This window comes from Astyanax mexicanus, chromosome 9, assembly GCF_023375975.1.
Source record: "Astyanax mexicanus isolate ESR-SI-001 chromosome 9, AstMex3_surface, whole genome shotgun sequence".
Classification (NCBI taxonomy): Eukaryota; Metazoa; Chordata; class Actinopteri; order Characiformes; family Acestrorhamphidae; genus Astyanax; species Astyanax mexicanus.
The window spans coordinates 8,688,672-8,701,342 of record NC_064416.1 but is presented as its reverse complement, the minus strand read 5'-3'; the positions used below and the strand labels follow the sequence as shown (position 1 = coordinate 8,701,342).

The window sequence follows — 12,671 nt, the reverse complement described above, 5'->3', positions numbered from 1 at the left end:
CCCTCCTGAAGCTTAATATAGCCCCTAAAAACATGTCTATAACATGTTTAAAGCAAATGTCAAAACAACTGAGTGTACGACTTAATATATTGTTTATAAGAGATTTATTATCAGTATTTCTATTTATCTTAAAGTAATTAATAATATTGTAATCTTTGTGTTTTATTAGTTCGTTTAAAACAGTTTTATGTCAAAGTAAAGAATATTTAATAGTATTATAAGTAGCAAAATTTTTATTTTTTATTTTACTTACTTATTTCTGATCTATCTATCTATCTATCTATCTATCTATCTATCTATCTATCTATCTATCTATCTATCTATCTATCTATCTATCTATCTATCTATCTATCTATCTATCTATCTATCTATCTATCTATCTATCTATCTATCTTTTTCTCTCTCTTTTTCTCTCTCTCTCTCTCTCTCTTTTTCTCTCTCTCTCTCTCTCTCTCTCTCTCTGTCTGTCTCTCTCTCTCTCTCTCTTTTAAATTTTTAAAAGTAGCCCAAAAAACGCACCCCGCCACCCCTGATTTTTCACCCGAGGCTAAATTTTCAAACAAGCCCAATTTGGCAGGAAAAACGCAAACCTGGCAACTCTGTCTGTATTTTTCAATAGCCACATATTTTTATTGATTTCTTTGTGTTTAACTAGTAGACATTACATTTTACTACACATAATGTTCTGTTCTTTTAATTTATACATCAGCGCTGTCACACTATTGGCCAGATCATCATGACAGTCTGACAATATAAGGAAATTACAGGTGTACTTTATAAAGTGAAAAACAACAACAAAAAAAAACACATATGGAATCATGTAGTAAACCAGAATACTGTATGTGAAGCATTTAGGTGGCTCTTATCTACGTTGCTGTTGACTTTTAACTTTCTGACGCTGGTTACTCTTGTACTTCCTTGTACTCTTGTATCTGCTATTAATTATTCATTATCTACATTAAATCATTTGATATTCAATATATATTATATGTATGTTTCAGTATCCAGTATAAATTAACTTTTCATCTCCTAAAAATTATTCAGTATCCACTATGAATTATTCACACTCAGGGAGAGTTAAAGTGTGTAAATTGTATTCTATTAGAAACTCAAGCTGTTCTATGTTATAAAGTTAGTAACTCTGTTTTGTGTGTGTTTCTCTCTGTCTCTCAGTGTTGGAGGTTCATCAGTTTGCTCAGGAGGCTGTAGTAGCTGAAGCGTGGCTGACTGCTCAGGAGCCGTTCATCAACAGTCAGGAGCTGGGTGGCAGTGTGGATGAAGTGGAGCAGCTGATCCGGAGACATGAAGCCTTTCGAAAGGCTGCAGCGACCTGGGAGGAGAGATTCAGCTCTTTACGGCGACTCACGACGGTCAGAGACACTTTATACCACTCTCTCTGCTGTACTCTCAAAAACACTTAGTAATCATTTTGAATTTTAAACGCTAAACAGTCAACAAATGGCTCATTTATTATTATTAAGGTTAAAAAAGTTTTTAAGTTTTCATTATAGTTTAGTTTTATTTCATTTTCACATGTTCGCCTCCAATTCAGTTAGTTTTAATACGTTTTTTTAAGTGGGTTTGCTAGATTGTATTAGTTTTTATTTATTTTTTTTATCAGTGCTTATTTTTCCATTCACTGGCCACTTTATTAGAAATTCATACCTTGCTTCCAATCTTATTATTATTTATTTATTTGTGTAATTTAAAAATTTGTTACTAATTTATTTGCTGATTCTTTGTTTTTTTTTAACTAATAGACTAATAGACCATTTACTATGCATAATGTTATGTCCTTTTAATTTTATGCATCATCACTCCTACAGTATTGGTAAGATTATCATGACATTTTGTACCTTAATTCATAAAAAAAGAGGTTTTGTACAGTACCATTTAAAAGTTTGGACACACCTTCTCTCATTCATTGTTTTTAACAGAGGAAAGTCTTGCTCTTCCTTTCCTGGGGCAGTCCTGATGAGAACCATTTTCATCATAACATTTTTGATAGTTTTTGTGACTGCACTTGAGGATACTTTAAAAGTTCTTGAAAAAAAATTTCGTGTTGACGAAAATTTGACACTTCATTTCTTAGTGTGATTTTTTCTTTACTTAGTTGAAAAGTTCTTGCCGTAATATAGATTAGAACATTACTGAAATATTCACTATTCACTGTATACCTGTAACTCTAACCTCTTCACAACTTTACAACTGATGCTCTCAAACACATTAAGAGACAAGAAATTCTAGTAATTAACTCTTGATGAGTTCAGCACAGCTGTTAACTGAAAGCCTGGATTCCAGGTGCCATGTCCTCCGTCTCTAAAAGCGATAGAGCTGTCTCCAGCACTTTGTGTAACGCAGTACTGTTACAAATGAACGATTAGTCGACAATTCAATTTGTAGTCGACAAATTTAAATAATCAACATTGTCGATTATATCGACTAATCGTGGCAGCCCTAGTTTAATATACATATTTTTGCTGCACAGTTTCTGTTATACTGTATTAAATGTACCAAATATTCTGTATAACTAAAACAGCTATTTGTCTCATTATTGGCTGCAGGTGGAAAAGATAAAAGCGGAGCAGAGCAAGCTCCCGCCCACCCCTCTGCTGGGCCGCAAGGTATTTTTAGACCCTCAGGACTCGTCTCCGGCCCGCAGCAGCCCCGCCTCCGTCATCAGACAGACCATCTATGAACAGGGTGAGCTGCGCAGCGAGCGAAGCTCCGCCCATCCATCTCCGTCATCTGTCGTTCGCAGGCTGGGCTCCACTGTGGCCAACTACACACCCATCATGAACGGCGCAGCCACTCACCGCATTCAGGAAGCCAGGAGCGCTGGGCTGCTGGGCGTGGCTGCGGGTCTAGGGACATCTACGGAGCCGAAGACCACTCAGATTAAAGCCCAGATTCAGGTTCCTCAGCAGAGGGTCGAGCACATTCACGAAGCAGTGCGTCCCCTGATTGAGAGGGAAAGGGAAAGAGAGAGGGAAAGGGATCGGCAGCAGGAGAACGTGATGGCGGAGGTAGTGATGCTCCAGGAGCCTATCCTTAAACGAGAGAGACTAAATAGTGGCCCACTGGGCAGCGGAAGCAGCAGGTCAGAACTTCAGGTGGAACAGCATCCTCCTCCGAGGGAATCCCGGCTGGAACGGCAGCTGTCTAATGAACAGCTGATCCAGGCTCGGAGAGACGAGCTTCCCCAGGAGGTGTGGAGGGAGAGGGCGGAGCGCGCTGAGAGACGGCTGGAGAGACAGACGTCCAGTGAACAGGAAGGTTTGGCACATGGGTACGAGGCCCGGCGGAAAGACAGGCACAGGCTGGAGCGTCAGGAGAGCAGCGAACATGAGGCCAGAGATCAAGTGGACAGACGCTCTGGAGGAGGGTGAGAGCTTCTAGTGCTCTGTAATGTTCATATGACCCACATGCTCATTCTGACAAACTGTGATGCACTGCTGAAAGTGTATTTTAATATTTTAATGCGTTTATTAATACACTATAATAACGTTTATATGATCCTCAAAATTAGTCTGACAGACTGTAAAACTCTACAAGCAAAAAGTCAAATGTGTTCACATTAATTACTCTGTAGGCAGATGTATAGATACTAGGGTTTAATAAAATACTTTAGTAGAAGTTGAAGTATCAACTTAAACATTTTACTCTTCAAGTAAAAGTGTAAAAGTACTGCTTTTAAACCTACCGGTACTTAAAGTATAAAAGTAAAAGTAGGCTGCACCACAGGGTCTTATAGTGCACTAAATCCCCCCTCCCCAAAACACATTTTTCTAAAAGCCATAATGACTATAATGTTATATTAAAATGTTAATATATTAATACATTTGGGATGCACTAGGCTCCTTCCTGTTTCAGCTGCATATATGCTGATTGTAAATGAATGTATTTTAGTAGAATGTAAATATATTAAAGGAGTTTAGTTGGACTGGAGTTTGTCTGGAGTTTTCTTGAGTCTCTGCACGGATCATCTTCATACTAGGCTACATACGTCTGCTATGTTCTTGCTGGAGTGTGGCCATGATGTGATGTGCAGGTGTGATGGATCACAGTATAAACCAATAGGGTGTCTGAATTGTATATGTTTATACTAACTATAAATAACTAATATTTTTACTTAAGTAAGGTAACAGAGTATTTGTACTAAGTTACTTGACACCTCTGTCAACAGGAAGTGTGTAGGGGATGTTCTATAATGTTCTATAATGTTTATAGGAACCATACAGTCCTTCTGGCAGAATGAGCTCTTTCATGAAATATGAAGATCATGTGAGTCACATGCTTATTCTGACAGAGTGTAATACACTGTAGAAAGCATAGGGGGCGTCCTGTAATGCACTATAATGTTTACATGTTCTACACGGTCAATTGACACACTGTAAAACACAACAGGAAGCATACAATGTTTTTGTTTGTTTAATCATTGCTGTGTATTTTGTTATCAGAGAGAAAATCACCACCTTAGCAGAGATTGTGGAGCAACTTCAGGAGAGAGAAGCTGCACAAGTGAGTCCACAGCCAGACCTTAACATTCACCAGTATGCCAGCAGCCCACTTTATTAGTGCATCTCAAAAAAATTGCATATCATTCAAAAGTTACTTTATTTCAGTAATTGAAAATGTGAAACTCATATATTATATAAATGTATTACACACAGAGTGATCTAATTTAAGCGTTTATTTAATTTATTGTTGAATATTATATAAGATCAATTGGTACTTTTGGCAGTGTGGGCAGTGTGTCAAGTCCTGCTGGAAAATAAAATCCGCATTTCCATAAAAGTTGTCAGCAGAGGGAAGCATGAAGTGCTGTAAGATTTTTGCAGGAAAACACTGCACTGACTTTAGACTTGATAAAACACAGACTCTGGTCTCTTGATTTTCAAATGAAATTTAAAATTTACTGATGTCAGTGATGGTGTGGAGAGACATGTCATCCTCTGCTGAGAACTTTTATGGAGATGTGGATTACATTTTCCAGCAGGACTTGGCACACTGCCCACACTGCCAAAAGTACCAATTGGTCTTATATAAAACTCTAATTTTTGAGACACTGATTTTTGGGCTTTCATTGGCTGTAAGTCATAATAATCAACAATCAAAGTAATAAAAAGTCACTCTGAATTTTCAATGATATTCTTTTTTTTTTATGCATTAGTACATTTTATCCTCCCTTTCTCTCCTTCAGGCACGAGGAGAAATCCCCCGCCTCCCAAACGGCCTTCCAGAGAAGTCTTCACGGCTGGACCGGCCACGGGCCCGAGACCGACCCAAGCCCAGGCGGAGGCCGCGGCCCAAAGAGACAACAGCGGGAGAAACGCGCCGATCTCGATCCGCTCCAGCACAAAGCAGCCCACCAGTGCCCCAACCGCCCTCACACACTGCCCAGCACGAGGGATTCCTCTTCCGCAAGCTGGACATCGAGAGCCAGAAGAAAAGCTCCAACAGGTGGGGCTCAGAATTCAGGAATCTATCAGTGTCAGAGCATGAATGTAGCATGCTAATGGCTTCACTCCGATCTATGCCAATCCCGAATTAGCATGATTGTTGATCCAGTTCTATGCTAACATCAAGTTAGCATCCACTAGTGCTTGAGATCTTTGCATAAACATGCAAAACACTTTAAAACACTTTAATATCAACTTAAATAATGTAATTAGAAACAGGTTTAGTTTATTTTTTATAGTATAGCTGGTTTAAGTGGTTCTTTGAACAATACCATAGAAGAACTACTTAGGGTTCCATAAAGAGCTATTTTTGTAGCAGATAATTAATAGCATAAAGAACATTAAAAAAAACATTTATGTCAATTAAAGGTATCTTTAGACCATTAAAAGTTCTTCACAATCACAGATTTAAGCATTCCTCAGTTTTAAGATTGTAACCTGAAGATCTCTTATTAAAAATCTCTTATTTCATTTCCAGTCAAAACAGATAGATGTTTCTGGAGAGATTAGATAAAAGAAGGTCTGCTTGTATAAGGAAAGCCGAAGAAGAAAAAACAGGACTGGGTTTTTGAAGAATATAGCAGCTCTGGAAGGATACAGCTCTGGAAAAAATTAAGAGATCACTTCAGTTTCTAAATCTATTTCTCTGATTTTGCTATTTATAGGTGTATTTTTGAGTAAAATGAACATTGTTGTTTTATTCTATAAACTACAGACAACATTTCTCTCAAATTCCAAATAAAAATATTGTCATTTAGAGCATTTATTTGCAGAAAATGAGAAATGTCTGAAATAACAAAAAAGATGCAGAACTTTCAGACCTCAAATAATGCAAAGAAAACAAGTTCATATTCATAAAGTTTCAAGAGTTCAAAAATCAATGTTTGCTGGAATAACCCTGGTTTTTAATCACAGTTTTTCATGCATCTTGTCATGTTGTCCTCCACCAGTCTTTCACACTGCTTTTGGATACATTTAAATTTTAAAAATTCACGCAGTTCAACTTATTATTCCAGAGGTTTTGAATTTGGTAAAAAAAACAAATCATTAATTTTAAGTGGTCTCTTATTAAGAGAGAACAGAAGAACATTTGCAGAACACAGAAAAAAAAATGGAAATGTAAATAATTTTTTCTAAAAAATGTAAAAACAAAAATGTTTAACAGATGAAGAGGAATGCTTTGGAACTTGGGTAGAAGGTAAATAAAAATGAAAGGTTTTCTGTTCAATAGAAGTTTTTGATAGTCTTTAGGTCATTCATTTGTACTTAGTGACTGTTTTGACTGGAAATGACACAGACACTGTACTGTAAATAAATATATGGTACACATTTTACCTGCTTTCATGGATTCAAGTTTTCATAGCACCCATTTCTAACCCGCGAATGGCATGAAGTGGCCATTAGCGCAGCTTGCACTTTTGCATGATGCCACGTTAGCCACCGCTGGCCCTCCTGGTGGACACAGCTGTGGCAGAAGACCAAGAACCACAGTGCTTTCAGACGCCGGTGAGGTATGCATCCCGCGCCACATCCACAGCTTCGCATCACTCAGCTTCGGTCGGCCACAACAGCGGAGATCACCTGCCTTCCCCCTCAGGCCAAGACACGTATTGACTCATTTAATTAAAGGAGCGTCCACCAATTTTACTAAATTCTCTGCATAAATTATTGTTTGAGATAAAAAATTTTCAGAGTGAGCTTTAACGAAGAATTCCCACCTGCCTTATATGGGCCGAACCAAAATTTTAGGTGTGAAAAGTTAATAACGTGGTTACATTTCAACTACAGCAAGTTGAGGGAAGCTATTTTCACCCTTTAAACAATAGAAGAAGAAAAAGAACTGGTGTTATGCTGAAATCTGACTCCCTTTTACATGCACATGTGTCATGCAGCAGTATGCGATCCACAGATTATGCTGGTTGTTTCTGTATCTACTGTAACAGTAGAGTAACACTATTTTTATGAACAGAAATAAAATGTTTTTTTTAGGTGTGAAAACTCTCTACTGCTTGATCATGTGTGAGTTATACAGTACCAGTTAAAAGTTTGAACAACTTAAATTCAGTGTTTTTTCATTATTTTAACATTTCCTGCATGGTGGATTAAAACTAAGTCATCTACACTATGAAGAAAAACATCCAATTATTTATTTTTATATTTATATTTTAAAATATTAATGTGTTTGAGTTGTAAAGAGGTAGAGTTGGTATTCAGTGAATAGCTCTATTTGAATAATGTTCTAATCCATATTATGGCAAGAACTACTTAACTAAGTAAAGAAAAAATAGTTTAAGAAATTAACGTCAGTCAATCTAAAACATTTCAAGAACTTTAAAAGTATCCTTAAGTGCAGTCAAAAAAACATCAAAAACATAATGATGAAACTGGCACTCATCAGGACCACCGCAGGAAATGAAGAGCAAGGGTTTCCTTTGTTGCACAGAATAAGTTAATCAGAGTTACCAGCCTCAGAAACCACAAGTTAACAGCTTCACATATAAGAGCATCTAAATGCTTTACATTACTGTATTTTGGTTTGTTTAACATTTTTAAGTTACTACATGATTCCTTATGTGTTCCTTCATATTCTGGATCACTTTAGTATTACAGTGTAGGAAAGAAAATAATCACATGCAATTGTGCAAGCTATTATGAGCATTAAATTGATCAGATATCTAGTTCAGTTCTTAATCATCCACTTGGTAATAGTTTAAATTGAATTGAATGGATTTTTGCACCAAACTCACTCTGAATGACTCCTATGCAAATTATTTAGAAATATTGGTGGAATTGCCCTTCAATGAGTTTTAGACAGTTTTAAAAGGCTGTCTGTTTATTTTATGCATGTACATGTAAAGTGATGTACATGAGCACTGAATGCTGTTTGAGCGCTTGTCCAAAAACACCACAGCCACTTACACACAAGCCTTTTAGCATTAGCATTAGCATTAGCCTCAACACTTTGCTAGCATTAACCAAAATCTTGCTCTCTTCTCTTCCATGTTCCTCCCTTGTTCCTGGCTGCTCCCCTGCCTCTCCACAAAGGTAAGCCACAGAAGTCCAGCACTGTATTAGAGTGGTTGTGATCTCCACAGGCGGTCAGTCTCGGCCCTGCGGGACTGCCCCTCGTGCTGCAGCAGGTGAGTGATGTTCAGGTGGACACTCTGGTGCTCACTGTGGTCTCCGTTTCTCCCACATTACAGCAGATCTTGGGTGAACCTGTACTGCGTGCTGAATAAGGGCGAGCTGGGCTTCTACAAGGACTCCAAGAACACGAGCACATCCTACAACAATGAGCCGCTGCTCAACCTCAGCGGCTGCGCCTGCGACATCACTAACGGATACAAGAAGAAGAAAAATGTCTTCACTCTCAAGTAAGAGGGAGGGAAAGTGACGGTTTAGTAACTGGTTAGTGATTATAGGGTGGTGGGATTGATTGTGTATCACTCTGCACTGAAGATCCTTACAGAACATTGTGAGCTGTATGCGAAAGTTGGTATGGTTGATTTTTGGTTCTAAGACACTCTCCGGTCATTTACCAGAATGGAATTCACTACAGGAAACTCTAAAGTTTAGCTTAATGAAATCAGTTAGTTATTTTAAACTTTTAATATCTAACCACCTTCAGACAGCCTGTACCTGTTTTACTTCATCTTATTTATTCCTAACTTTCTTGTTTTAGTCCTTTTTTGTTTCTTTCATTCTTTTTTGCATTATTACTTTTTAACTTAATTGAATTTGTTTCGTCTATTATTATTATTTATTATTATATTATTATTAATATTTTTATTATATGTACGTTTGATTTGGCTTAATTTTTACTGTTTTTTTTGTTTGTTAATCTCTTACCTTCTTTTTATCTTAATTTCTTATCAATTAAACCTCCGGTTTTATTTTTTCAGTTTTTCTATTTTTATAATTTATTCACTGTTATTTTTAAATTTCTTTTAATTTAAAATAATTACATTTCAGAGTAGTTATTATTTTCTTTCTGGTGTAAATCCCTGTTTTTGTAAACGCTCGGCTACATTGAAAATGAGGGTTGCCCTCGGTGTACTTCCGAGTCAAAATAAACGTTGATTTTGATTAATTAATTGATAGCTAGGTCCTTTAAGCTGCCTGTGTTGAGACCCTTACCCTCTGTTCACCACCAGGGGTGCCATAGCATGTCTGTCTCCGCACTATATTAGACTATATTAAAGCTATAGAGGAACACATCTTGAATTATTCTCTATGGAAAGCTCACCATGTGTCTCAATGAATTATTTCATAATTGAAAATTCACCTAGAATGGTATGTTTAATGCTAATTTTTATTTTCCTCTTTTTTAATTCTAGAACTAAAGATGGGAGTGAATTCCTGTTCCATGCAAAAGATGAGGTAAGAACGACTTTCATCTCAGAGAAGCATGGGTGATATTTGAAAAAATTGAAAGTTATTGGTCAGATCACATGATTTTTACTCAGATACAATAATGCTATTTTTTGATTGGCTGTTGGGTAGCTACATTTCTCAATTTATTGACTGGTGTGTGGTAAACCATTTGATATCTGCTCTTTGTCCACAGTTAAAATATAGTGGTGCATCTAAGTGGGTGTTGTCCTAATAATTTATGTGCGTGAGAGATTTGAGCATGTGTCTCACGCCCAATGTGTGTGACCTGAGAGCCCTGCAATAGTTTGATGCAGTTAAACTAAGACAACAGTGAAAAACAAATGAAACTGAATTTATTAAATTGTGTTCTTTTTTTATAAATGTTTGTGTTTGTTCCTCGTGCTCTTTGTAATATCTGGTTTACTGCAGTTTTAAGTTCGCTTTGTGTTTTTCTGCCGCAGGACGATCTAAAGGGTTGGACGAGCAGCATCACAGTGAGCATTACTGAACACGAGGAGATGTCCAAGTGGGGGCAGCCTCATCATCCTACTACCTCATCCACCGACGAGGGCACACGGCGGGACGGCAGCAGGGCCGGCGGCTCAGAGAGGGGCGAGCGGTCGGACCGGGCCGACCGGGGCTCTGAGCGCTCGGACAAGGGCGAGAAACCGGAGAAGAAAACCGGAAAGAAGAAATGAGCGCGTGCTCCACAGCGCCCTCTAAACCTCTAAGCGTGTAGTGTTCTATACTGAGACAGGAAAAAGAGGACCTGATTTGAGATCAGGTGGCCTGGTGCGACGGGACTGCACTGACCGCACGGAGAAAACACACACACACACACGTCTCCGTCTCGCCGCCTCGTCGCCGGAGAACAAACTCGACCAGGCACTGAGCGCCCCCCGGTGGCTGCTGGAGGAAATGACACTCGGTAGCCAGCGTTTGGGCCAAAGAGCAGTGGGGAGAGGTAAATTAAAATAAACGCAAAGTGGTTCTGAGAGATGTTACAACGAAGTAGCTAATGATATTTATTTTTTAACCTGTTGAAAGACGAATCCTATATGTGTAAACCGTCTATTTGTATATTGTGCGTCTCCACATCTAACCTTATCCGATCTAATGCTGAAGAGAATGGAAATATGCCAAAATCTTTCTTGGAGATTTGTTATTTTATCCTTCGGAGGAGCATGTTTGTCTGTTTCTCACTTCTTTTGCTCTTTTTATACTATTAACCTGTTTTTTGTTTTTATTTAGCGGTTCTTCCATTGACTTACACTTTGTAGACCACAACAGCGTGGCTGAACGTATGATATTGTCCAGCATGCCTACTGGGTTCAAAACCTTCATCTGGGAAACTTTAAACGGTCTGTTCACAAATAAAGGGAAGATGATCTGTGTATGGAGGGTGTGTGGTGTGTGAAGTGCGCTCTATGTGGTTCTAAACAGAGTGACCCATAGCGTTGGTACCCCTGTCACATTTTGGTGGGATGGGAAAAGACAGGAAATGACTAAAATAACTGTGACAGCCTGTGTATCCTGTTTAAAGTGTTTTGCAGGGACCAATCTGTCATATCCGTCTTGTCCTTGTTTGCACCACATGAACAAAAATGTCACATTGTGTGAAACGAAGGCCTTGTCCACTCGTGGATATCTTTGAAAACATAGTTTTCTCAGTCTTGTGCTCTTCTGTCCACACCAAACATTTATTTTCTTTACTGGGAACTGAACACTTTTTTTTTAATAAATGTTTTCTCACTGTTTCTTAAACTACCCCCAAGGTTTTTTTTACCAGTCTGGTCATAACCAATGCGAATGACCTTTATCACACTATGCTAACAGTGCCTGGAGTGTAATAGAGCTGGCATGGTCTTCCTTCAAGGAGTGAAGCTCCACCACATCTTTTCAAACTGCCTCTAACATCAGTGGAGCTCAACACGCTTGGAGGAGAATGCTAACCTCTAATACTGTTATGTCATCTAACAGACTCCTACACTGCCTGGCATCAGTGCTTAGTGATCAGGTAGACGGGGGTCATTATACCCACCTATAGAGAGAGGAAGATGCTTTAACCAGATTTGGTCATACACTCTAAACCAGAAGTATGTGGAGGTTTTAGAAATAGCAACATAACACAACAGTAAGTTATGTATATATATATATATATATATATATATATATATATATATATATATATATATATATATATATATTATTTTGTTCACTTCTGAAACTTTAAGTTGATGGAAATCAGATTTTGAATCTCTGTGAGATATTGAGTTACAAAGACCTGCTGTTTGCAACACACTAATATAATTACATTTTTTAGAAAATCTTTTTTGCTAGAAATGTTTTTAGCATTTTATTTATGATATTCTTGCTAAACAATTTTAGTTTTTATTGTTTTTAATAGAATAGAAACTATGTTAAAGTTTAGATTAGTTTTTTGTTAGAATGTGCACTAATGAGCATTTTTTGGTGTAATTCGTATTTTCCAATAATACAGTTGGAAACTGAGAGAAAAACTATGTTTTCAAAAATATTCTGACACCTGGATGTGGCCTAAAGTGAGTGAGTGTGAGTGTGTGTGTGTGTGTGTGTGTGTGTGTGTGTGTGTGTGTGCGTCTGTGTGTGTGTGTGTGTGTGTGTGTGTGTTTGCTTACATTATCCAGGTAATGATAAACTCAGGCATCTCTGTTAAGCCCTGGTCTTCCTCATGTCAGACTAGTGAGTGAACTGCGGTCTGTTTGCTGTGTGTAAAATGTGTGTACACTTTTGTTCTCCTCCACTTCTGCAGAATGACGGCGCTGCATGAACAGAGAATAAACATTTTCTTAGTAA

The 12,671-nt window shown here is 37.9% G+C and overlaps 1 protein-coding gene across 6 annotated transcripts in view; it reads left to right on the top strand.

The window, feature by feature from the left end:
* Positions 1–12,671, top strand: part of LOC103034155 (spectrin beta chain, non-erythrocytic 4) — a 107,185-nt gene extending 94,514 nt beyond the window's left edge. For 4 of the 6 annotated variants that reach the window (XM_022679444.2, XM_022679441.2, XM_022679445.2 and 1 more), the window contains 7 exons: positions 1,174–1,370; positions 2,565–3,385; positions 4,461–4,521; positions 5,204–5,463; positions 8,666–8,836; positions 9,800–9,842; positions 10,298–12,671. In XM_022679444.2, coding sequence (XP_022535165.2) covers positions 1,174–1,370; positions 2,565–3,385; positions 4,461–4,521; positions 5,204–5,463; positions 8,666–8,836; positions 9,800–9,842; positions 10,298–10,534 — 1,790 coding nt within the window. In that variant the 3' untranslated portion in view covers positions 10,535–12,671. The remainder of the gene's footprint in view (positions 1–1,173; positions 1,371–2,564; positions 3,386–4,460; positions 4,522–5,203; positions 5,464–8,665; positions 8,837–9,799; positions 9,843–10,297) is intronic. The other 2 variants (XM_022679447.2, XM_022679443.2) reach the window with 1 other exon arrangement.